Below are 26,951 nucleotides of genomic sequence, written 5' to 3'. Positions count from 1 at the left end.
GATTTGTATTCTACAATTAAAACAGCGGAGAACAAGAGAAAGGTGAAATAACTGCTTCAATAGTCAGTTTGGTTAAAAAAAAAAAAAAGAAAGAAAAAAAAAAAAGACAATCATCAGACACATTTACGTCATCATGAAACCGCTGCGTTTCAATAATCCATTGCCACAGAATTCAGCATTACCGTGAGCTATAGGTGTTATTTTTACCTCTTAAGCTGAATTTGGTACCCCGCGCAACTTGATGGTTGACTTGAAACAGACAGGCGAAATTTATGAACCGTCTTAAAAAACGCATGCAAATGTGCCGCGGCTAAGACAAATGATTTCAAGTCCATTTCGTCTGCACTTGCTCTCGTACGCGAGCCTCAGAACGCAGCGACCGCCATTTTCAATACGTCCGGAAATGGCGATACAGCTCAACTTGATGAATGTCTCGTACAAACGAAAATGTACGTGCAACACCCAAATAATAAACTATATATGCACGCGTGGCCGCACGCCGCTGATGCGCACATGCTTCGACGGCGTGCATGCGGCACTGTTGACGTGTTTACAGAAGGACCACACATAAGCCGAGAACGAGTGCCCAGCCTGCAAAATATCCAGCTGCAAGTGCATCAACACACACATACTGTACATACAGTACGCACACATTTGTAGAAGCCACAGAAATGTACCTGGCAACATGCTATATTTTGCATTAAGTGCCTCTCCCACCCATCGAGTTAAAGTTTGTCAATAGAAAGCATTTCAGCAAATATTCCTTGACGTCGGCTTGCCTGTGATAGCTTTGAGTTTTCATGGTATATTGGGAATCCTGACAGGTGCTCCTGGAAAGCTTCCACTCACTTCAAATGAAATAAATCATACAACTCTTTTCTTTCTTTCTTTTTTTTTAAAATACACAAAAATATATAAAAGCTGCACTGTTTTGCTCCCAGGCGAAGGGGTCATATATAATCTATTAAAAAAAGGGATTTCATTGATGATAAAGCATTAAAGAACGACAACGTTTCAAAGGGAAACTTGAAAATGAGGGACTGGAAGATGCGAATAAAATGCAACATACCATAATTAAAAATATAAAGACATGTCTAAAATCTATCTGAAATCTCCACACTGGAATGCGGAAACAAATATTTATCTCCAATTCCAACCCTGCCAAGCTACTGATGAGAGCAGGTTTACGTCGTCGAACACGTCAGGTTCTTGCTTCCACTTTGACCTCTGACAGTTTAATGACGGCCAAGCTGCGACCTGTCGCTGTCGTCACCCGGCCCCGGACGGCCTCGGACATAAAAAAAAAAAAAAAGACACGATGAAGGATGGGAAGACGAGGGGAGGGGGAGGCCGGGCTGAGGCGGTCGGGTGGTGTGCTGACGTGTTGACATTGAGGTTCTTGTCAGGCTTGACAGCTGCAGTTGTATTCTGCCCACCTGTCTCATATCCAGGAGGGATGACAAAGTACGCCGTGCTGATTGAGCGAGATTGTAGACAATGTTACAACGTAGCAGAGGGGATATTTCTGGAACCGTGTTGTTGTCTGGACTATCAAAGTACATTGCATGATCACGGGAGCTGACAAACCTTCAAAGTTTAACTATTGCAATTTTTCTCAAAAGCAACACTGAAGTCGACTCGAAGGGATGCGGCGTACTTAACAGCAAGAAGAAGAGGCAGAGAAGGTGCTGCCCCCACCAACTGAGTTCAAATAATAGTCACGCGGAGAAGAGAGAATTTATGAACCAAAATAAAAAATCTAAGTTATTCATTTGATGTGAACATCAAGCGCTCAACTAACAGATTTCATTTTCATCCGGTTGGCTGCTCGCGAAAGGCAAAGGATCTGGGGCACACAGATTGGGACTTTAAAAAAAAAAGGATAAATAAATGTCAGATGTAGTGACAATGCCTGACCGATGTACCAACAGGCAAATTGGCAAAGAAACATACAAAAAATGAACTTTGCCGATGGGACATCTTTAAAGTGACAAGTGGCTCGCAGGGATGTTCCAAATGATTGGGGAATTTATCAAGTTCATATGGGTGGACGTTTAAATCTTTTTGCAAGCAGACACATGAGTTGCATGTGTGAATATACAAAAAATAAAAAATAAAAACAATTTGAAAACACGATAAGGACAAATTTGCGTGCCGCTCAAACCGGTGCGAATGTGTGGACTCAGCTGGAGGCGACTACATGGCCTTTCGCTGCCCTACTTCCTGCTGTAACTATCGCTCATCGTGAACCCGCCCCCACCCCACCCCGCCTCCCATTACCATAAAGCAACACAGTGTGCACAATTAAAGATAATTTAAGACTTAAGCAATTAAGGTCACATCTCCTCTGGAAACACACGCCCATGGAGGTCCTGGTATCTGTCCACCACAGGATGAATTTGGACAGGTTTGGTAGTATGGGCGCGTGCACGTGCGTGTGTGTGTGTTGCACAGCTTTGTAATTGCAGCCACAGCGTAGGGTCAAGCGGGGTCTATGGCGGCTGTTTTTGCCTGAATTGCCCAAGAGGAGATTAAAATGGGACGCAGTGCCTACCTGTGCCCTAATTACATCGAACTAAATGGTCAAGAAAACAGTAAGTTAGCTTCTGCGTTTTATGCACACCTGAAACCATCGGGATGAATGACTCTGGTCAACTGAAATGTCCCGTCTTAAAAGCTGAATGTGGTGTCCAAATTACATTTCATCATGCAAAATATTGGTACATCAAAAATATGGCCCGCGGGCCAAAACATGGCCCGCAACGGGGACCGAGCGGACCCGCGCAAGAGCGTTGACATAGCCCGCTCTATAACAAGCTCTCTTGATTGCGGCCAGGTGGTCCAGTATCAACGAATAGCTCGTTATTGTTGCCACATGTACCAACAAATGTAGTTGATTGACAGGTGAAGGTCAAGCATGTTTCAGGTGAATTTCAAAAGCTATATTTTATAGACTTTTAGTTGACTACTCTTTTCTGTGACTTTTCAAATGTTCAAGATTTTTGTTAGTCCCGTCGCGGGGCTTTTCATGGCTCAGGGTAGTTGGCAGGTTAGCATACTTTGGCATTGACTTTGTCCATAATTAGCCTCAAGGCTAGCTAGTGGTTTGCATGGTGGGAGTTAGTTGCTCCTCCAGTTATCAAAGAAACCCACATTTCTGAGGGTTTATGGATATTTGGCCGGAGAGTCTTCTTCCTCGATTCCAAATTGGCGCCGGTAAAACCAAGCGAGATTTAATGAAGTGAGATCCATTAAAACAGTTCTGGTTATTAAATTGAAGATGACGAGGGGGAAAATTTCATTCCGTATGAACAGCATTAATTTGTATTGTCTGCTGACCATCATTGCAGAATTATACATTCGTGATAACTACCCCGTTGCTCTTCTCACTCTGTGCGGGTTAACTTTTGTACTCCACCCGCCACCGTGACTTGTCACCTAAGGCAATACGGCGGGTGGCGACGGGGGTCGGGGTTCGATGCGTGTAGAGCGAGCAGGAGGACAATGTGTTGCACATGTGACGGATCAAACGGATGAGGTGAACAAGCAAAGACTCTCTGCAGCTTGCTGGTACTTTATTGCCCTTTGCACAAAGCAACAGGACTCCAGCTAAGAATTTGGCCGTCGTATCCGCTGCAGGCAGTCAGAATTCTTGGTATGGTTTTTAACAATACTGTCAGGTCCACCTTTTGAGGAATCCACATTGCAAATAATATATTCTTAGATGATGTAAATGCCGGTATGTTTGAGATCTCAAGCAACCGTTGATCGAGTGATGTTTTGGAATGGCTATGCTATGTTTTGGAATGAAATCCTTCAGGCTGCTCGGAACCGTTAGGACCAGAACAGAGTGAAGAGGCTGAAACGCAATACTGCATAATAATAATAACCGGTTAAAACCTGTTATCCGACTGGAATGTGCAGTGTCAGAAATAAAGAAACGCGCACATCCAAAAACAGCACTGCCGAAGATTATTTTTGTTTTGAACCAACGTTGAGGTTACTAAACTTAGCCGTCTCCGGGCAACCATGGATTTGACTGCCACTGCTGGCAGAGACAATTATTGAAATGGGCTTGAGGTCAATCTTATGTGGAGCAAGGTCCATTTGCAAAAACACACACACACGCTACAGTCAAAGCATCATCACCTGGATGAAAGCTACGGTTGGAACCCGCAGACACGAGATCTACATCCAACCCCAAATTTTGACATGATCGGTGGTCCGGTGTTCAATGTTAGTTAGTAAACAGGGGGTTATCAAAAAAGTAGACTTCTATGCGATTTGAAGAGCGGAAATGTGCTTTTGTCCTCAACTAAATCAACCGGATTGGGTTGGATATCGTTCAAAATATAGGCTGCAGGTTTGTCTTTGTTTTTTTTGTTTTGTTTTTTATAAAGGGGCAAGTTTTTGTTGGAAAGATGCTAGTCTGGTCTTGGTGGCCTGGAGCAACTCTCTGTGTTAACAGAGACCAATAAAACCCTTCAGTGGAAAAATATAACGGGTAGAACAATTAAAAGGATTTGCTACGGCCCTCGCGACGTCGGTGAGGTTCTTAATTTGATACAGTCGTTGAATCTTAGCTCCTCCCAATCAGGGGTCGCCACAGTGAGTGACTCACATGATTTGCTTGGCACGGTTTTTACTCCAGATGCCCTTCCTGACAAAACCCACCCATTTATCCTGGCTTGGGACCGGCACTCCAACGCGCTGGCGGCGGGGTGTTGGGTCACCGGCCGGAAATCGAACCGGTGCCGTCTGCACGAAAAGCAGTAACGATAATTCAGCGATCGAGCGAGAAGCAAATAATTGAAGCCGTGGTTGCAGCTGCCGTGATTGCTGACTGGTAGTTTGTTTCGACTGTTATAAGGAACGGAACATGCGCACCCATTGCAACTTTGGGCCGGATCCTCGCTAACGCTAACCTTTTCCTTTGCATAGCTGCTGATTCATTTCCTCCTCATCATAATCATTTTATCCATCATCCATCCAGCTCGAGTTCTCTCACTGAGTCATGAATCATTCCCTGCTGCCCGTTCAAGGTTCCTCGAGCAAAAAGTGCTGATATTGTTACATTCTTGGCCCTGCCATCTCCCCCTCACCTATCTCCACTGAATGTGCGGAATTGCTAACACAGTGTCTGAGGTCTGACAGATTGGACAGAGTAACACAAATCTTGGCAGAGTCTTTCGCTCCAGCTCAACCCGAAAACCGCGACCCCCGAGGCCAAGAATCCAAAACCAGAAGTGAGCTCAACCAATTGAAGGGAAAAAAAAATAATAATGTGATGAGAACACATGGAACCAAAGCCTAAACACCTGCTTTGGCAACCAAAACACCATGTGTGGTGTTTGATGGGTAATCTTTTCATTTTTCCATCGTAACAGTTTGCCAATGTTGCCACAAAGCAGAAAAGGAGAAAGCGTTTCGCCTTCACCTGTTATTTTGTGCCCCCCCCCCCCCCTTTTCTGCCCCCTTTTCATTTTTACCACCACAAAACCCACCAGACCCAGACATCTGGTACCCGAGGCAAGCCCATTAGGGCCTGTATTTTCAACCTTTATTCACGGGACAGGAACGGAACCACACAAATTGGCCGAGGGGAGCCGTCCCATTCTGTTCTCACCGCAGGAGGGGAAAATAAACGCATGCCAAGCCCGAAAAATCTGTACTAATAGAACTGCACTCCAATATAAAATTGCCCATTCTGTACACGCGTGTAAAATGCCTGAACGACTCTGAAGTGTGCCCCTCATGTACAATAAAAAAATCATAATAATAAAAAAATAGAACGGCTGAAACGCTGTGGTGGGCTTGACTTCAGAAAATGTCAAAGTACAAATGAAATGAGCTGCCCCATGGTTGGGTTCCACATCAGAAATCACTCTGTGTTAGTCACGTTGTGGATCACGTCCACCCGCAATAACGCCAAGACGAGGAAGTGAAATGAAACAAACAAACAAAAAGGAAAGAGAACGAGCCATTTTAAGTCAGCGGATAGCCAAAGCGAGATGACTGTAATTCATTGAATAATATGGAACCAATTATCTCTTGGCAAGGCAAGCTTTGGCTCGCGTTTGCGAGTTTCTCGGAGGCGCTCGAGATCGCCGATGTTTGCCCTCTTGCCCTCCGACTTACTTGGGCTATCTAGTCAAATACGAGTTTTACAGGATTCGAGTCAAAAGAAAACTGGTGGCTTGGAAATCCAGTCGACAATGATGACCGGAGCTCTGATCAATAAAAAGTCAGGGGGGGGGGGGCATAATGAAAAGTCCCTGGTGGTCCATCTGCTTGCCAGTCCAAATTCTATTCCATTACAAGATGTGGATGTGATTAATACAGGGTGAACAATCAGCACGACACATCACTGGCCTGGATTCCCGATGGCGCCACAGTTTAGATCCATTCGGAGCCATGACTGATGAAGATGAGATCGCAAACTGAAAGCCCGCTTCGAGTCTAATCGCCATTTTCTAATCAGACATTTCCTGGGGGTGTGGGTGGGGGGTAGGGGTGGAAAATATCTCGACTGCGAGGATGAGGGTGAATTCAATAGACTTTTTGAGAGTCGTCGTGCGGAATTGAAATTTCAGCGCTTCTACTTTAAAATTGCACCTGGGTCCAAACAATTTCATTTTGTCGACAAAATAAAACTGAGCAAAATTTCACACCGTCCTTCTTCAAACTAATTCAACCAAGACACCCTGAAGCGTGTTCTTATTCGTGGTCAACTGGTACTCTCATTTCTCCATCGTTCTCAATTGAAGAGGACAAGTTTAATATGCACCCCCCCCCCCCCCCCGCCAGCCCCTCGGCTGTCCAGTTCATTCATCCAGTCGAGGTTGTCAGTATACATACCCACAACTGCACCATTACCGCTACTATTTCCTCTCAGGAAATGAATTGGGATTCTGATTGGCTTTGGTCCCTGTCTGGCTCTGAATGAGAGCAACGTGATTGGCAGCAAAGTGACGGCCAAGCGCCAGAACGCTCCGCGGGAGGCGGCTCTGAGAACAGGGTTCCTGCAGACATTCATCCACGCGTACGTACACATCCCAAGCCGCAAACCGCCCGGTCCCTCAAACTTCTGATAGAACCATCAGCAAGTGCAGCAAGAATTGAATTCTTTCAAGGAAAAAGTCTTGGCGAGTGGACGCCGATGTACGTTCACATACGGAGCGAAACGTTTTGGAGTTCCACGGAGAATGCCGAGTCATACTCGTCCGAAGGGAACATAAGCGGTCATAGTTGAATTACAGGAGTGGCGGGACGGCCAAAGTTTCAAGAATATTCTTTAAACTTACTACTCGTACCACCCCCACCCTCCTCCAGCCCCTCAAAATGCATTTTAAATAATCAATGTGAACACTTGCTGGTACATGTGATTTATGGCGGTACAGACAATTTCAAAACCGAAGCAGATGGCAACAAAGTAACCACAAAACTCGCACAAAGGGAAGTCAAGTGGAATGTGCGACTTGTAGAGAAAAGGAACTGTCCCTAAATTGACCCCAGCAACCTGAGGAACCTTTTGAGCAGAACCGTGTGAATAGAAGATGATTCTCTTGCTTGAAATAATAACGAGATTTCTGAAAAATTACATTTGGATTTGACAGAGCACAGCAATCGAGAATTATCCTGAATGAGATAACACCGCATGTTGACTTTCAAATAAATACCGTCCTCGTCAAAATTATTGGGTCTCCCAGAGAAGCTAACGGTGTATGTGACCCTTCGCCCCTCTTGCTTTGCGAATTTTGCTTCCACATCTGCGGACGCATAAGACACACCGAGACGTTGCCACATGTTCGAATTGCAGACAGACAACAACAACAACAGAAAAAGAGGAACAGGCCCTCTGCAATGTTACACTGGAAAAGTCACAATTAATAATACAACAATAATAATAAAACGATATGAAGCAGAATGCCGTGTTTCAACTAGCGGTGCTGTATTCAATAGATTTTGGGGGTCAACTTCCTTGTTTAAAAAAAAAAGTCCATTTGAAAACCGTTTTGCTGAGAATTTCATGACAACTCAGGCTAACGTCTTTGGTCTGTCGTCTTAACGCGTTCCGAAATACTCGCCAACGCCAATGCAAGGTGCGCCTCTCTTTCGCTAACTAGAGACCGACGAGATTCCCGACTTATATTTCGGTTCGCGTGGAGAGACACTGGAGTGACGTTAAGTGGGGCGGGTGGTTAAAGGAATGGTTAGCAGTGTGGCAAAAGGCTGTCCTCTGCAGAGTGATTTATCTACGCCATTCAACACTGTACTCCATAAGTGCTGCGGCTGAGGGTGAAAGTCATGTTTTACACCTCCCACCCACCGTCCAGGCTTTGAGGAATGACAGGGAGAGCGCGAGCCAGTAGCAGATTAGGTTTTGTTGCCAGAACATGACACATTGGCTTCGCTTTGGTGAAACGCTGCCCTCCGAGCATGCCTCCACTGCTTATTATTCCACTTGTTGAATGTCCATCACACAGCCCCCCCCAAAAAAAAAAATCACAAGGAGAATTGAGAAGGTGGAAATTTAGGGATTGATGTTGGCTCTATCAATGTACTATCCGCAGTGCCCTGAAGAAAAAACTGTGAAAGTGGACCAAGATGGACTGAAGGCAAAGCTAAAGTACTAAAAAGGTCCATCCTGAATTCTGAAGTCGGAATATCGATTCCAAAAATAAAGCACAGAAATGAATTCCACCCATGGGAAACGTCTTAAAAGCCCAGAAAGCAAAAATCGGGAATACATTTGCCTTTGTTGCATTTTTTTTTCTTACCTTCTCAAATATTACAGCAGTTCCATAAAATTTTCATGCATGACTCTTAACAGCAACCTCGCGGGCCCCCCTCCCTCCACCCGCCTTAAAGTGACAATGTTCGAAACGATCGATTATTGCCATGAAAAATGTCCCGATACAAAATACAATCGTATCTTGACATAAGAGTTTGATACGTGACCACAACAAACACCTCAAATCATTTCTCTCTTTTGAAATGAACTAAAAAGCATGAATCCATCCCCAAAACATACATTGTATTAGGAAAATATCACTCAATATTTATAAAAAATACAACTTCCACGACAAATTTAAACAGAATAGAGACAGCTCTTACCGTTTATGTTGCTTCAATTCAATGGACGCTGTGCTGCTCCTTCTGGTTTGCGCATCTTGGCCACCTGGGGGCAATATAACACACAAATGAATGAATACCTGGACATGCGAGTCGTGTCGGATTGTCTTTCTACATGTGTTGCTGCACAGTTTGTGCTCTAATATCCATTGCATCGGGGATTATAACAGCGCAATGTTTTTCGTGAGCATGTCGATGGCGTTTTGCATTACGCTAAACCCATGCAGTTGTTTTAAAATCACAACGCGCAGTTCTCTTTTGTCTTATGTTAAGTGTGCCAGTGAACACACCGGAAGTGTAAAAAAAACCCAAAACATCTTTTAGCGTTGTCATTTTGTCCATTGTTTATAAAAAGTTAGCATCTTCATCGAGGCTTAAGTGTTGACTCATTTGGATGGCGAGCCCTTTCCGTGCCGACCGAGTCAGCTACTGTGGTCTGCTCTGTGTTCAGCCTAAACGCTTCTGATGGCGCTCGCTTGATAAACGACATGGTGTTGAAGCGGCGGAAATGGAGAGCTGCTGGTGCGAGGTGTTGTTTTAACTGCAGGGGAAAAAAAAAAGAAGAAAAAAAAACGTTCCTACTCCGTACGGATAGATGGATGTAACCTCTCACAAGTCATCTCACTCTTGTAAAACAGTCCCTGAGACAAATTGAGGAGCGGAAAGTGGTAAGCACTTGCAGTTTGAAGCAAACATTGAATCCACTCCAATCCGGTCTCACGCCCTGATTTCCTCCACTTGACTGTCCTTTTGCTCTCTCACGTCTTATTTGCTGTCGAGCAGCTGTCGATTTGCTGTCGAGCAGGTGAATTGAAGCACTTTAGCTCGACAGAGATATTTGAATGGGGCTTCAAACATTTTCTGTCGTTACCTCCTCGAAATTCTCATTCATCTCAACATTCTGCAAAGGGGGGTGGGGGGTGGGAGGGATGCCCATGGCCGACCTGCTTTCGTCTCCATCAAATGAAAGGCGACGAGAGCCATGATTGATCAGCTTTTCCAGCAGGAAATGACAGGGCATCTCTCGGAGGCCTTTTTAAACGGCATGTTAGATGGTTACAGAGTTGTTCCAGGACGGCTTTCACGTGACGGGGGCCGACCTGACTCATATTTGCCTTTCCGGGTCCTCGTCTCGGAGGTGGCGTTTGCAAAGAATTGCCATTGTCACGTGTGCATAGTTGTCAAGATTGCAATATTTACTTTGGAAGGCAGTAAAAGGTTAAAAAAAAATTCAAATTAAACAATAATAATCTGAACTCTGGCTCTTTTTTTTTTTTTTTTTGTAAAACGATACTTTTTCAGGCCAGTTGGCTCCTTCCATTAATGAATAACATAGCCCGGAACGATGTTTGAATAGTCATTTCCGTCCAAATTCTGCCCGATTAGCTTGGAAGGAGGAAGCGAGTTGGAATCAAATAAAAAAAAAATTAAATGCAGACTGACTGACAGCCGACGAATAAACGTCAAGATCCAGCATTGACTGCTGGTTGTTTAACGTCGAGCTTTAACTTCCTTAACTCATTCACTCCCAAAGACGTTTTTAAACGTCTTTTCAGACTTGGTCCAGAATTGGCTGCTACTGAATGAGTTAATTAATGGAAGTCACTCGGTCGAACGATTATGACATTCCCGCCTTCCCAAGCACTCCCTTCACATTGACAATGATGTGCGCTTGCAGGCCACCCCCCCTAAAAAAAAAAAAAAAGAATCTGACAATAGAAGAAAGGGGAAGAAGGAACATGGAACACAAGTTCCTTTCTATTAATCCAAACCAGACTTTTATGTAAAGGGCCAGCCCATTTGTGGGCAGCTTCAACCTCAGAGAATGAGGCGGCTCAGGGGGAGGGAAAGGGGGGGGGGCATTCGTCGGTCCCAAACACTGCATATTAATCAGCTCCACTCCAAATATTATGAGTGTGACGCTACCTTTATTTTCATTTCGCGGCAGGCTTGCCTCCGCCCCCCCCCCCCAAAAAAAATCAAATTAAATAAACAGGCGTGCTGAAAGAAAGGTGAGTGACAGAGATATATGGCTGCGGATTTATGTCCACGTGCATGTGAAAATATAAATCTGAAATAAAATAAATGGACGTTGATGAGGAGAGGGGTTTGACACGCTTGGTCTCACCTTGTCCGCCGTAGAAACGCTTGTGGTTTTCACGCCAGACACTAAATTTCCATGCTCGGCGGCTTTCCATTGGTCTCTTTTTCTTTTTTTTTTCCCACACGTGTAATTAAACAAGGAAATCATTGCTTTCTTAAAAGTTCTCTAGCTGTAAAAGTCGTTATGACTAATTAAGCGTCTGGTTAATCAGCATCCGGAATCAAAAAATAAAGACAATTACACATACTAGCAACATTTCTTGGGCTGGATTTGTATATTTTTTGTTGTGCAGAAAAAAAAATGGCTAATTTGCAGTACTTTCCAGTATAATTATTTCTTGTGTCCTCTTTCTTTTTTTGGGCGACTCTATTAACTTTCGAAGCAGTCCTAAACTTTACTTTTGCATTGCGCTGTGATTTATGTCGATCTGACAAATACGGTGAAAGCTGAGCTCCGGATTAGAGCTCCAAATAGAAACAGCATCTCTTCCTTTGTTATCTTAGAACAAGGCGTTTAACGTTCCTCTGTTGCGGCGCTCGAGAGAAAAGAAAACTCCTGTCGCCCCGAGCGGCTCCCACATGTCGACGTGCGAATGAAAAAGGTCAGATTGGCCCCATTAAGAATCTTAGTGAATGCTTAAAGGTTAAAATAAAGTATACAGAGCCGGCGCCTTCTTTCATCGGACGAGGTGTTGGGGCCAGAATACGACGGCGGAACAACCAAAGGACACCTCTATTTCGAAACACAAATTAAAATACCAACGCTTATAAATTTTGTGCTCCGACTAGAGTAGTCAAAGTTTATCTTTAGTGCCCTTTTCCAGAGTCTTGTGACAACGGAACTATGCTAAAGTGAGTTGAGGAGATTCATTTAGACAAAAGTAGCACTTCTTGCTTCTTGGTGCCAAAGGACTATGTGGAAGTGAGCTCAAGAGCTTCATTTGGGGGTTGGAGGAGGGGGGATGTTTTTCAGCCAGACTCCAATTTGACCATTTTGGTGCGGCGGAACTGTGAACGTTGTACTGGATGCAGACGCACGGTGAGTGTGAACAAGTCCACGCTGACACGCACGTACGCTGACACACCGAATCCCTTTTTTTTTTTTTTTTTTTTTAAACCTGCAGGCTCTGCTCTCGTTCCGAGCCCAGTCTCAAGTTACCCGTTTTCCTTCATGTGAGTGCAAAGTGTATTCATATGCTCCTAAGAGAGGGCCGGATTGGAAGGGGGGGGGGGGGGGGTGGACTGTTTAGCCAGAGATAAAAATCACTTGGCACCTAGCGAGGGGGCCGTCATTGAAGTGCGGGACAGCGAGTCGCAATGGCACATCGCAATCACGTCACTGAGACGAGGCTGACGACGCGTCAGAGTACACGCGGGCCTGAATTCAAACGGGCTCCTGCAGCCGCTTCGCCGCACAGTTAATAGGGTGCATACTTTTACCTGCGGGGAGGAAAATAGGTAAACATTGGAAATAAACAGGAAAAATATCTTCGCAAAGGGAAAAATTAGACCGCTAACCATGACCGTGAATGCACCCCTTTATATTCTACGACGACGATATATCGGTTGGCTTTTTGGCTCCGCTGAGGAACATTTTTCAAGCCGCAACATTTTACTGAGCCCGTGAATTGAATACTCGGCATATCAGTATGACGACAAGCGATGAAAATGTCACGGTGTCTTGCATTTCAGCAGATCAAGCGCATTGGAAGAAGCAATGACCATGTTTGTCGTACCTTGATGCAGACTTTGGCCGAGGAAGCCATCTTGTAGACGTCCCCTGAAATCAAAGAGGATATTTGTTCACACTCACATTAACACCAATGGACAACTTAGAGTCTTCCCAAAAATGGTTTTCTAATGGCCATCATTCAGTCCGAAATACAGTTGTGATTTATTTATTTTTTTGGTCTGTTACTTTCTCATTCTTTATCCTCTTTTCAAAAAGTTTGTATGGTCCGAAAGGTCGCTAAAAACAGAAACATAGCTCATTCTGCAACCACTCTTGATATGCATCCAGTGGTAAATACACACTTGACGCAATTCTCGAGGGTAGCGGCCATCGGTTGAACATGGAAAAAAAAATAAAAAAATTGTTGTTCATGCACAAATAAAAATGATGTTTCCGCTCGCAAACATAACTAGTGTTAAAGACAATAGACACTGCTTTTCCATTGCGAGCTACTTTCTAGAACCCGGTGACACCCGGTGTGTCAAAAAAGTCTTCAAGATCCTTGCACGTATAAGGAAGCAGCGCCCCCCGACCCCTCCCATCAATGTCTACAAGCTGACCTCTCGCTTCAGATCAACCCCGAAAGACCTCCGTGACGAGAACACGCCAAGCGTGTCGCACAAAGGCCGTCTGTGCGAGAAAACACCTTCGGGGTGCCGTGCGTCTTCTGGGAAGTCGTCTAAGCTTTCCTGTAAGCCGTATTACCCAGACCGACGTCAAAAGGTTTTAGCTTGTGTTTTGCCTCTGCATTAACACTATGTACAGAACCCAAATGAGTTTATTAAAAAAAAAAGTGGTCAATCCAAGCAAACGTCGCGGATTGCCAACATTTCAAATCCACACGCGGGCCTTTGATATCGAGCCGCGCTCATACTGTATATGTTTGGCTGGACGTAGCCAATAGCCAATGCCCATGAGCGAATGGCCGGTCAGGCTATAGTGAGCACTTATCTGGGCTATTTGTATTAGCTGAGGCCAAAAAAGTTCCTCTTATTAGAATATTAAATTTGAGTTTGCAGGACAAACGCCAAAAAGACTCCGAGCCAGGCTAGGCACTTTCCTGCGGTGACTGTTTCAATGTGCAACGTGTCCTAATGTCGACGCGAAAGTGAATGCTAAAGCCGGGTACACACAGGCCTCCATATCTTGACCGGGAACCACCTACGTCGCAGTCGGACATGCCAAAAACCGCACGACTCAATGAGCCTATGAGATAGACAGAGCGCCGCCTGTTGAACGCGGTCCTCGGCTACTCTGCCGCTCGCTTGCCGCGGCGGGGGCGTACACACCAAGGGTACATTTCATGACAACAACCCAGTTCTTTTTTTTTTTTTTTTTAATATTATATAAATAATTTACTACTGTAATCAGGCAGTACCGGAAAAAAAAGTGTGTGTTTCATTTAGTCTATTTTTGTTATAGTGGACGCACAAAATCAAATCATCTGGAGCCAGATATCTTTTTAAAATTAAGTTCTATAGTCTACATAAAAAAAAATAAGAATAATAATAAATAAAAAACATATCTGGATCCAGCTGATTTGATTTTGTGCAACCATTTGACAAAATAAAATTGGGAAGACAACCCAAAAGTTTTTTTTTTTTTTTGGACAAGAATAAGTTTTCATTTCCAGGTGACGGAATGTCGCAAAATGGCCGCCCTCTCAGCCGGCCCAAAAAAGTGGGCCCATTTTGCGGTTTGATTCCTATTCCACAAATTCAATGTGAATCAGGAATCCGTGTTTCAACTTGCGGGGCTGGATGCAATATACTATTGTCAAGAAAAAATTTAGGTTGACTTCCCCTTTAAAATTGTGCTTAAAAAAATGAATAAATACATTTATCAATCATTCATTTTTCCGGAGGCAAATCAAATGTCCATCCCGATTGTTGTAACAAACAGTGACCAGTCAGTGGCCAAACAGTCAGCCTACTAAAGATTTTTATGACTGACACGATATTTCCTCGGAATGCCCTGATGCACTGTCAAGCGACTGTCGCTTTTAGAGCACAAATATGCACAAACGTGATCGGCGACATCGCCATCTCCGGTGTCTTTGGACCCAGACAGCAAAAGCCTCACAAACGCACAACGGCCGCCCCCACACGCTGCATCACATCACAAACAAGACCGCTCTGGCATGGTGATGGCGCCGTGTTTACCTGGCAAGCAACTCGTTTAGTGGTCACATCCGCCCACCCTCGTCACCTAAGAGTCAACATCCCTCATTACTTCCCAACCATGCCCAGCACTCCATCCAGTGTCAATGCCAAGTTCCTCCCATGGATCCCTCTGAGGCAGCCTATTGGCTCGTGGTATCACTGAGCCATGAGACCAAACTAGAATAAAATTAGGAAACTAAAACAGGACATCTTTAATTTACTGCCTCAGAGTTTAGACAAGGAGCTTCCCTCATATCGAATTTATTTTTTTTTTTCAAATGTTTTGCTTGAATTGTGTCTGAATCACACATTTACAATGATTCCGTTCGGCAATAATCGTGGGATATTTTTGAGTCGCTAATCTTTAATTGGAAGACAGACTGTCTTATGAATTTAGCGAGGTATGTGGAAAACATACAGTGATAATATGTTTCAGAATATTTGTACAATCACACGCTGGAGGGGGGGTGGGGGGTGTGTCACACTGCAAGCACTCAACCCTCCAGTTTTCACACAAGACTAAGGCAACCTGATGGCAGGAAATAAAGGAAGTCAATTTCCTTTCGCCACATGTAACACTAAAATCATTTTAATAAAAACAAACAAACTCCCTCTTCAAAACTTCTCTTCCTTTTCCTTGCCGAGGCTTCATATCTATTTTTTGGACCAACTAACTTGAATTTATGACCTCTTTTTCCTTGCAGTTCCTTTACCCTCAGCCATTTCTTATTGGCATTGCCTTCAACTCTCCCCACTCTAATCAATCAGAGTACAGGTGTGCTTACCTGCCAACATGGAGGAGCACAACCCAATTCTTCTTTTTTTTCATCCACAGGGCACCTCCATTTGGTTGCGAGTTGCCTTTTATCCAAACGTTTTGATCCTCTTCCTTCCTTTCACCAAGCTGGCTGGTTTCCTGATTTCTGGGGGGGGGGGGGGGGGGGTCATTTTGGTGTCATTCAAACAAATTCTCTCGGTGTGTTTTCTGCATGTGTGCACCACACTGCCGCCTTAAGGTCAAGGCATGCATCGCAGAAAGAGCACAGTCAACAGACCACACAAGTGGGCTTTACCAAAGCTAATAAAGGGTCATATGTCGGCAATAATTTAAAAATAAAATAAAAATAGCTGCATTAAGAGTAAATTGCGTTCACTCCTTAATGGTGCAATATTTTTTACACCACAAAAAAAAGGAATAATAAAAATGGGCATCAAATGCTCCAAATTCTTGTAGAAATAAATTCCTTGGACACATTATTATTATTATCACCATCTTTATTACATTTTTTATGATGAATGTGTTGAGCAAGGTGCACAACATGCATGCATTTGATTTCCCAGCCATGTTTTTTGTGGAAATGATGGATAGCGTTGACACTGATGCAAGAATCAAGAATTCTATTAATATATTTTTTATTGAGACATGACTCCGGGCAATCCCACGCCAGCACGTAGCTGATGTTGATTCGTTCGGTTTGTTGTTTATGTTGTAAATTAATTAATTGGCTGCTCCCCTTCACAAATGGAAGAAAATAATATTAAATAGCACGATATCAGCCCGCGGGCATCTGCCCCCTTTACACTCTATTGCCAGTTCAGCACTGATGACAGCTTCTCTCAGCATTTAAAGCTGAAAATGGAAGCGGACCAAACTGCATTTGACATTTTTCCCTCTCTCATTGCATCTTCTTTTCCTGCAGGCCTTATCTAGATAAAAACATCACACATTTTACGGCTCCAGTTACCATCGGCTTGATCTGTAGACAGCGAGGAAAAAAAAAAAAGGGAAAGGAAATCAAACCCTGCTGGCCATGAGACAAAAAAGCCACGCTGTCCTCATTAGAACATCTTGCGCCATTCAGTAAGCTGCATAAATGCATCGCCGCGTTATGGTTGGACATCCTCCTCCGCCGCCGGGCTCGAGTATCGTTATGCTGTGTCAGAGGTTTTCTCCTTCAATCTCCGCTCCCATCGCGCATCGGCGAGTTTTTCCACAGCGGCACGAGCCACCTGCTGACAACTGCCATCCGTACCCTCCAAAACCACCCGCTCGCAGACACACGCCGTCCCTCGCTTAAACCCAAACAAGCGCTCAACATTAAGGTGTGGATCTGTCATTAGTTAGCTTGGCCTGGCTGCTTGAGACCATTGTTATTGTTAAAGCGAGGGCTGTTTGCACAAGCCATATCTTCGGAGGGAAACGGTACTCCTTTGTGGCTTTTTGGACTCGGCATAAGTGGATTGGGTTTCCTCTTGCTTTCCCCGCTTCTCGTACCGTGCGGTTTTGATCGGCTAATGCACATATTTTAATCAGCGGCGCGTCAAGCCGCCGGGAAAAAAAAAAGTGAGCAGACATCAAGTGATCATTTATGTTTCATAGTTTGACTGGCACTGCCTACTTAATTAGGGACGCTTGGTATAAAACTTTCTTCCCAGTCAAAAGCCAAATTTCCACCGAGCAGTGCAGTTCAGCTGCATTTAAGCACGCCACGGCTCTGATCAAGTAAAATCTGACTCGAGTAGGTGTCTGGGGGTGGAGGGGTTGGTCTAATTTTTGGGAAAATTGTTGCATGTTTGAACATAAAATAACTGCAAAACGTTTCAAACAAAAAGCACCACTCTCATTCAGTCCCAGCCAATTCTGGACCAAGTCTGAAAATACGTTTAAAAACGTCTTTGGGAGTGAATGAGTTAAAATCGTTGCTAGACCGGTCGGAAATTATGCAAAATGCAGCAAAAATGTTCTAAATTGGCGATAATGCAGACACGAGTTGTCGCTCTTGAATGCTAGCTTGATTAGCGCACTAGCATCCACGTGTTTGAACATGGAATAACAGCGAAACGTTCAAAACTGCAAAGCAGCGCATATTTCATGTTTTACTTTCTTGGTCACTGTGAGACCTGTTCTGAAATAGTGAGAGGGCCGGAAGTAACCCACGGGGCCGTACTTTGCCGAATCCGCGACTATCCAAACATCAACTGTGGCTAAATGGTTTGGTAGGAAAGGAGGAATTGAAAATTGTTCGTGTAGAAGAAGAGCTGCATCCTTGTCTGCCAGAATGAGCTAGTAAGTGCGAAGCAGATTTGGCGATTCGGTCAAATGATTGATGGTCAACAGTGTCATCCTCCCGCATGGGGAGCTGCCCGGGTCTTCCCTAAGTGTTGTTCAAACAACATGAGATGCTGAATGACGTTGTGTCAACAAACACTCGGTGCTCAGACGCTCAGATCAGAGCGGAACAGCTGCGCAAAAGCTCGAGGCGGCCATTCATCACGTCAGACTTTCTAAGAATGGCATATCGCACCTATCTGGAGGCTGCACACACCTAGACATGAGATACTTTCCTCAAATTCTCTCCATTTCCTAAGTATTTCAATACACGTCATGTGAGGAGCCACGCCAGCTATTAAAAGGCTTTTTTCGACAATTGGCCTTCCTGGGTTTTCTGGAGGGAAAACCCAGTTTTTGGATATTCGGCTTTTATTTTTATACCAAATCAATAATTACCGATGTCTATTTTGGTATGTTTTATTTTTAATCTTTCCAATTCGGGACAACAACAAAGAGAGACGTTCAGTGACTGTAAATCATCAGACTGCACATGGGAAAAAAAGGAATTCTATATCACTGCAATAACAAACATTGCCGACGGCGTCAAAAGTGAGCATTGTTATCGATGCAAAGACATTTATTGACACGACGATCGCACGAGAGCTCGGTCGGGCGTACCTAATGTCGTGACCGCTGAGTGTCGTCAACTCCACTGACACAAAGTGAAACGACGCACGACGGACGCTTCGACTGACAGTTTTGACAATGGAACGTAAATACGTGTACATGTATATAGAAATCGGAGCTGTAGCCGTCTCATTCCTCACGAGTGTAAAAACGAAATGCAAAGCGACCCTGCGGGGACTCCACCCCCCTTCCCCCCCCCCCCCTGAAAGAAAAAGAAATGAGAGTTTAGCAGTTGACTCTCACTGTTTGCTCAAATTTTGACGCTGTAGCTTCAAGTCAAGATGAGAAGTTTCCCAAGATGTAATTCTGTCTTGCCGCCTTCAGCTGGAACTGAAGTGTATCGAAAAAGGGGAAAATATCTTATGGGATCACTGGGATTGTCTCTGTACCGCTTTGGTTGCATCCAAATTTGACTTTTACTCTTTCGGGACATGCTTCTACCTTTGGGGCCTTGGGGGGGATGTCGATACAGCAACCTTGAAGTCCAATAATTAGCCTCAAGGTTGTTAAGGAATGACCCTGAGTGGATATAAATTCAGCTTTATCAGTCATGCATCTGCAAAAAAAAAAAAGTTTTGAAATGACTTTTTATCAAACGCTTTTGAAGGGCCGATCTTGCGTCTGCGCGGCGCGTGGAGGAGGATGAGAGGAAGCGCGTTCGGCCACATGTTGCTGTGTTTACGCGGACCTTCCGTGGGAGGGGAGGTCGTTTGAACTGTGTTTCATAAGCCATGTAAATTTGACAGTCATTTAGCCATATGTGCAATTGGTGTTGATTGGAGTGGGGGCGGGGGGGGTCGTAACATTTTACCTTCTGTGGAGTTTTTTTGAAGGCTTGTCAGTTAGCAGGAATGCGCAAAACTATTTTTAATGCGCTTAAATATGTGCTGCTTTGCAATTTTGAACGTTTCGCTGTTATTCCATGTTCAAACACGTGGATGCTAGTGCGCTAGTCAAGCTAGCGTACAAGAGCGACAACTCGTGTCTGCATTATCGCCAATTTAGAACATTTTTGCTGCATTTTGCATAATTTCCGACCGGTCTAGCAACGATTTTAACTCATTCACTCCCAAAGACGTTTTTAAACGTCTTTTCAGACTTGGTCGAGAATTGGCTGGTCCTGAATGCAGCTTTTTTCTACACTTATTTTATTTATTTATTTATTTATTTATTTATTTTATTTATTTGTTTGTTTTTGCGTCAGCTGCTCAAACCAGACCCATAGGACCCCGAAATCAACAGTCATAAAAAAATCGGATCCAGGCCTCTTCTGAAGTCGCTGTTTCAGTCTGGCCGTTCCAGAATTTGGCCACAATTTTCCCACAGTGGCAATAAATGGTGCTGTTGTCATACATAAATAGAATTACAGTAGACTAGAGCAGGCGAAAACTTGCATCAATGCTGCGGCCATGTTGCCGGTGGCGATATTATCATCAACAAGTTCAGTTTGCATCAACTTTTAACACTTTGTTGTTATTTAAAATCATTTTTGTACTTGAATAGGCTACCCAAAAAAAAGTACCGTAAGGATGGATGCAAACGCACGAAAAAACAACTTTGGTTTCATTCCTCCATCTCTCCCGTGACTTCCCACTCTGATTCTCTTCATCCGCTATCCCCTCCTTCTGCTTTTCTTCTTTGCACACCTCCATTAGCCGTATTTACTCTTTGGAGAGTAAACAGCGACTTTTCCAGCAGGCTGCCACAGCTCTGTGACTCAATTCGTTCACGCCTCGCTCGCTCCGAGAGCAAAACGGCGTCACATTTTGACGAGCCGGCGTGGCGGCCGCCACGCTACGCGCACGCGACTGCGACGTGAGCGCTTCGCCTTTCTTATTCGAGCTCGGTAGTATTTTAAATGGCTGATGTTAATAAACCTTAAGAGGGACGAATGAGTTCTGAGGTGTTTTTAAAACCGCATGCCTAATTGGCCGGACGAGAGAAAGGATTACGGGAGTGGCGAACAACATCTTGCACCCAAAACTTTTTCGCTCTCTCTCTCTCTGCCGCATGACCACATAAACAGTTGAACAAGTTCTGCATGTTAAAATAAAGGCCGTGGGTGTCTGTAATCTGCAAGCAGCCGCGTTGAAATGACCTGACATCTGCAAACTATTAAAAGCAACTTCAGGTAGCACATGTTGTCCACATTAGCTGCGAGCCAGATTTACATTTCCACATCTCCACGAAGCATAATAAACAATCAAATGGGGCGTGTGCGGGCAGGTTCACTTCACTGACCGTTTGCAGAGCATTTTGCGTTGCGGTGTTTGGCGAAGGCGAGAAGACAAAATTAGGGGCTGCGTTTTACATGAAGAAGAGGGAATGAAAAGTGCCTAAAATGCTTTTGTTTATGTTTGAGTTTCATCCAATTGCTGCGGCGCTTGTCGTCCGGAGGGTCACGGGTGATGCGGAACCTCTCCCAGTTGACTTCAGGCGAGAGGCATCCTAGGTCGCTATACTCCATGACAGGACAAGATACGGAAGAGAAAAAGCCGACTCAAGACGAGAAGGCGCTAGCCCAAGATTCAAACATCAAAATTGGGAGGCAAGCTTACAAATGTTAGTCCACCATGCTGGCTGTGGTTGACCTTTTTCAACATATTTCTTTTTATTTCTGTGCAATAAGTAAAGCTTCAATGCCAGTATGTCCGTTTTTGTTGATTGTTGGTCTTGGTAAAAATGTTAGCAGCCATTTTCAGTGGAAGGGGATTTTGTATCATGTTATTTGTTTTCAAGAACATGATGGTGATTTTTGGGCTTTTTTTTGGGAGGCTGGGGGGGCTGATCTACAGTCCTGTCATTTATTTTGCTGGTTGACCACCTACAATGACAACATTGTACAATGACAACAAAGCAAAAAAAGCCAAACCACCTAGTCCCCACCCCCAAGTTGTAACCAAGCAAGTTAACCTACTGGAACCGTGTGCTCAAACACACTGATTGGAAAGATAAGAAATGGCAGTCTACTGTTGGGAAGACGTTATTTTTAAAAAAAAAGGCGATTTCATCCACTTGCAAAAAAATTAATCAATCAAGTCTAGCAGCCAGTAGAGTGAACATAATCCCATCGCTGAAATCAGAAGCTGAGCTTGTGAATTGCAACTGTTGCACTGCAGCAGTCTGGAAGGGGGGGGGGGGGAGGGGGGGAGTGACAGGGGGGGGGGGGGGTCCCTCCTCCATCCTCCCTCCTCCCTCCTCCCTCCTCATCCAAAGAGACGACCTCCACCGTGCCTGGGTTGTGGCAGACTGCTGCCGCCCCCTATCGGCAAACACGATGTACTGGAAATCAAACTTGCCTCAACGTGCAGGACTTCTATTGCCGTTGTGTTCTTAATACTTGACGGCGCACTTATGAAATATTGTATTTATTTCATTTATTTTTAAACCTACTCAATAAGGTGGTTTTTAGGAGGGGGGTGCAAATTTCTTGTGCGGGCTTCTTTTGGAGAACGAACGCTACCAGCTGCTGTGCAATGTGCGTGTGTGTGTGTGTGTGTGTGTGTGTGTGTGTTCGTGCCTGCTGCCACACAAGAGAAAACGGTGGTGTCAAATTCCTCCACGTTTACGTCCCACGCTGCCCACCAATCACAAGCAGGCTTTCCTGCGCGCCATGGTAACGTTCTTATAAAGTGCGGGTGCGAGCAACTTTGCAGTTCAGAGCACTCACGCGTTCTGGGATTCTATTTGGAGACGAGAAAGGAGAACTTTACCGCACATTTCATCCTGCACTTTTGAAGTCAGACAGTTTGATTTCTCTGTGGAGCGACGCGCTGCTCATCGGATGCCCGTGCGTTTCTTTCCGAATTGAGTTCACGCAGAAAAAGGGGACATTTTTTTTCTTTTTTTCTTTTTTTTTTTGCAAAGTTTAAAGACTTTGACCGGCTTGATTCCGGCAAGTGGCTCTGACAGATTTTCCTCCACGCCAGGCGCCGGCGCTCACGTCCCCGTTTCACGCGTAAGTTTTGGCAGCGACCCGTTTCTCGTATGAATCTTCTTGACCCCTACCTGAAGATGTCGGAGGAACAAGACAAGTGTCTCTCCGATGCCCCGAGCCCGAGCATGTCCGAGGACTCGGCGGGCTCTCCGTGCCCGTCCGGCTCCGGTTCGGACACCGAAAACACGAGACCGTCGGAGAACGCGCTGCTCCGAGTGGAGGCGGCTCTGGGCGACTTCAAGAAGGACGAAGACGATAAGTTCCCCGCTTGCATACGCGACGCCGTGTCCCAAGTGCTCAAGGGTTACGACTGGACTCTGGTGCCCATGCCCGTGCGCGTAAACGGATCTACCAAGAACAAGCCTCACGTGAAGAGACCGATGAACGCCTTCATGGTTTGGGCTCAGGCTGCGCGCAGGAAGCTGGCCGACCAGTACCCGCACCTGCACAACGCCGAGCTGAGCAAAACCTTGGGCAAACTTTGGAGGTAAGTGTGACTTTTTCGTTTTTGAATCGCTCCAACTCGCGACTCATTATTTATTATTATTATTTTTTTTTTTAAACGCACAGACTTCTCAATGAGGGCGAGAAGAGGCCGTTCGTGGAGGAAGCCGAGCGGTTGCGCGTGCAGCACAAGAAGGATCACCCCGACTACAAGTACCAGCCCAGGAGGAGGAAGTCGGTCAAGAACGGACAAAGCGAGGGGGAGGACGGCGGCGAGCAAACCCACATTTCTCCCAATGCCATCTTTAAAGCGCTGCAGCAGGCAGACTCTCCGGCTTCCAGCTTGGGGGAGGTGCACTCTCCCGGGGAGCACTCAGGTGAGCTGAGGTTCACCATTTGGAGGGGGGGGGGGGGGGGGTTGGAGAAGTCTCCTTTTTTTTTATCTCATTCAGCACCAGCCAATTCTAGACCAAGTCTGAAAAGACGTTTAAAAACGTCTTTGGGAGTGAATGAGTTAAATTTAGCTTTAGCTTTATAGATTTAGCTTTCACAACGCGGTTTTGTCCATACTCCTTACGAGTGTGTTCATTTCATTTCTGTGCGCGGGACGAGCTAAAAGTATCACTGTAAATAAACGGAGTGCGATCTTGTTTGAATCCCCCAGGTTCCCAGGGACCCCCGACCCCTCCCGCAACCCCGAAAACCGACGTCAGCTCCGGCAAGATGGATCTTAAGCGCGAAGGGGGTCTGAGATCCCTCCCCGAAGGCGCCGGCCAGCGGCAACTGAACATCGACTTCCGCGACGTGGACATCGGCGAGTTGAGCAGCGACGTCATTTCTCACATCGAGACCTTCGACGTCAACGAGTTCGACCAGTACCTCCCGCCCAACGGCCACCCGGGTTCCGTGAGCGGGCCGGGGACGCCGGTGGCCTACGCCGGCAGCTACAGCATCAGCGGCGGCGCTCCGGTCAGCCCGCCGGTGGGAGGGGCCTGGATGGCGAAAAGCCAGAACCAGCAGGGACAACAACAGCAGCAGCAGCAGCACACGCTCACCACCCTGGGGGGCAACGCCGGGTCCGAGGCGAGTCAGGCTCAGCACAGGACCCAGATCAAGACGGAGCAGCTGAGCCCGAGCCACTTCAGCGAGCAGCAGGGCTCCCCGCAGCACGTCGCCTACAGCCCCTTCAACCTGCAGCACTACAGCCCCACCTCGTACCCGGCCATCTCCAGGGCGCAGCAGTACGACTTCGCCGACCACCAGGGGGGCGCGCCCTCCTTCTACAGCCACGCCGGGGCGGGCCAGGGCTCGGGCCTCTACTCGACTTTCAGCTACATGAGCAGCCCCAGCCAGAGGCCCATGTATACGCCCATTGCCGACAACGCGGGGGTGCCCTCCATCCCCCAGAGCAGCCCTCAGCACTGGGAGCAGGCTCCGGTTTACACACAGCTCACCAGACCCTGAACTCCCTCCCTCCCCCAAACCCCCACACCGCCTCCCCACCCCCATCCTCCCACAATGCATCCAACACACATGTACAGCCACACACACACCCATATCCCAAAACACTTTAATTCAAGGAATATGTCCCCCAGTTCCATCCGGACGCTCTCCGAATCAGACACTTGGAAGTGGAGGGGGGGTGGGGGAGAGAGGTCGCACTTGCGATTGGCTCACGCCGTGCCTTACTCTTGTACCGTGATCAAATCTTGATAGATAGATATATATTTTTAGAGCGATGAAAAGACTCGAGAAAGTCCTCTGTGAGGATTTGATTGTTAATATTTCTGTAGGTGACGTGTGTATGTTTCGGATTGTTTTTTTTTTTGTCTTCATACGCTGGCAGTTTGTAACCCACGAGGTTGCTTATGAAGGTGATTTCTCTGAAAAAAATAAGGCTTGTGTTTTAAATCCGTCGAACGACATCTGCTTGTCTGTTGAGTTATTTGCGGTTTTTTTTTTTGTTTCGAACTTCTTCACGTGCCGTTCCAATTTACACTCAATGATGGGAGAATCATTGGAAAAAGTCAAATGAGAGACTTTGAGGGGGGGTGACCTCGGCCGTTCCTAACCACCCGTGCCTTAAATCCACTTCATTTTCTTCCCGCTTTTGTATATGTGCGCCTGTGTGTGTGTGTGCGTGCCAACAGCTGAGATTACGCTTACCATCCAGCAGCGTGTGTTTGACCTCTACAGGAAGTCCCCTTTGACCTCTGGGTTGTCCCCCTGCTGTCTCCTTCCGCGTTGATATAACCCAATCCCTCGGCCTCCTTCTGTTTTCCAAAAAAAAAAAACACAAAAAAACCCCAACAACAATTATATATTTATTTATTTCCTTTAATTTTATTGCGAGTGAATTATTTTGCATTGTAGTCTTATTATTATTATTGTTTCTTTTTTTTTTGACAATGTACACAGCATATCTCATCATTCCCATTTGGATTTGAAACCCCGGAGGTACTAATACGAAATGGTACGTGCTGTAATCGTCTTGATCTTTATTTATCTTAACCTAAATCTCTATTTTAAGTATATATATTTGCCTTTCTTTGCAAGTTGGGGGGGCGGGAGGAGGGGCTAACCTACAAAATGTTTTTTTTTGTTTGTAAATTGTTCTTTAATGAGTTGAACTAGGGCTGAAAGAACTGGAAAATGTATCATTTTTTTTAAAAGGGTTTGTATATATGTTTTGCTTTTTAAATTTTTTTTTTCCTGTAAGCTCTCAACCCACCTCTCAGTATCAACCCCGCCCCCTGACCCCCCCTACCCTCCTTCAACACTTCTGTTCTTTTGCAAAGTATTTGTACTGTCTTTCAAGAATCTTTTGTATCTGTATTTGCAATAAAAATGAAAATGCAATTCAACCCCGAGCCGTTTTCTTTATTTGTTGGCTGCCGTGTCAACGACGGCGTTTTCATACGCCGCAGTCGAGGGAAGAGTTAACGGACAAGTGCCAAGTCATCGGCCTGTGTTTGTTTTCCCAGAAGCCTTGTTTTCTTTTTGCCTCCCACTTTATTTGCGTCCTCTCTCTAGCGTCAGCTGATAGCGGCGGGAGGCGGTGAGGCTCCGCGAGGCCCGAGAGAGGCTTTTTTTTGGGAGGGGTGGGTAATGTGATTTGTTTATTGCACTGGAGGGAAAAAAATGCTGACAATACTTACATTTTTTTTTTTATAGCAACAGAGCACAAATAATGGGCTGCTCGGTCGGATCTTGCTTACAGCCTTAAGGAGATTCTTACAAATAGGTCAGTAAGAAGCTTTGATAAATACCCCCCCAGCCCCCTCGCCAGAATGTTGACAACATGGTGCAAGCTAAGAATATACATGATGTAATGGAAATGAGCTGATCAGGACTGGATTTGAAAATCCACCGTGCAATAACTTTCATAAGAAGGATCATGCGTTTTATCATTGCCTCTTGGTTTCGAAAATCGGATTTTGACGCGTTACAAAATACGTCACCTAAAAGTTCACCAGTTATAATTATAAGAGCTCGCTTCCAAGCGATAACACCGACAACAGTTGCTTACTTTTACTGAAATGTGGCCTAGGAAATCGCCAGCGCCAATTGTTGATGCGCCTCGATGGGTGCTGCTGTTTTGGCGAGCATCAAAGTTGAAATGGCTTTCAGAACTCAAAAAATGTCCCAGAGGGATTGATCCCCCCCAGCCCCCCCACCCCTCAGAATAAAAATCCTGGC

General features: G+C 45.4%; 1 protein-coding gene and 1 long non-coding RNA gene across 2 annotated transcripts in view; one reads left to right on the top strand and one right to left on the bottom strand.

Moving 5' to 3' along the window:
- LOC127604787 (uncharacterized) overlaps positions 1-16,055 on the bottom strand; it is a 95,379-nt gene extending 79,324 nt beyond the window's left edge. Inside the window, exons 1-3 of the long non-coding RNA XR_007963410.1 lie at positions 15,918-16,055; positions 12,975-13,018; positions 9,118-9,181 (exon numbers count right to left, since the gene is read on the bottom strand). This is a non-coding gene — a long non-coding RNA (uncharacterized LOC127604787). The remainder of the gene's footprint in view (positions 1-9,117; positions 9,182-12,974; positions 13,019-15,917) is intronic.
- Positions 16,056-22,518: 6,463 nt separating this feature from the next.
- Positions 22,519-26,116, top strand: LOC127604780 (transcription factor Sox-9-A-like). The gene is made up of 3 exons (XM_052072063.1): positions 22,519-23,295; positions 23,379-23,629; positions 23,917-26,116. The coding sequence occupies exons 1-3, from the start codon at positions 22,859-22,861 to the stop codon at positions 24,714-24,716; spliced, it is 1,488 nt and encodes a 495-aa protein (XP_051928023.1). The 5' UTR covers positions 22,519-22,858; the 3' UTR covers positions 24,717-26,116.
- The last annotated feature ends 835 nt before the right edge of the window (positions 26,117-26,951 follow it).

This window comes from Hippocampus zosterae, chromosome 7 (assembly GCF_025434085.1).
Source record: "Hippocampus zosterae strain Florida chromosome 7, ASM2543408v3, whole genome shotgun sequence".
Classification (NCBI taxonomy): domain Eukaryota; kingdom Metazoa; phylum Chordata; class Actinopteri; order Syngnathiformes; family Syngnathidae; genus Hippocampus; species Hippocampus zosterae.
The sequence above is the reverse complement of the archived record's forward strand: the minus strand, read 5'-3'. Positions and strand labels throughout refer to the sequence as shown.

Coding starts and splice junctions, on each gene's coding strand:
- LOC127604780 (XM_052072063.1), top strand. CDS start 22,859: ATGAATCTTCTTGACCCCTACCTGAAGATGTCGGAGGAACAAGACAAG. Junction 23,296..23,378: donor ACCTTGGGCAAACTTTGGAG/GTAAGTGTGACT, acceptor TTAAACGCACAG/ACTTCTCAATGAGGGCGAGA. Junction 23,630..23,916: donor CTCTCCCGGGGAGCACTCAG/GTGAGCTGAGGT, acceptor TGAATCCCCCAG/GTTCCCAGGGACCCCCGACC.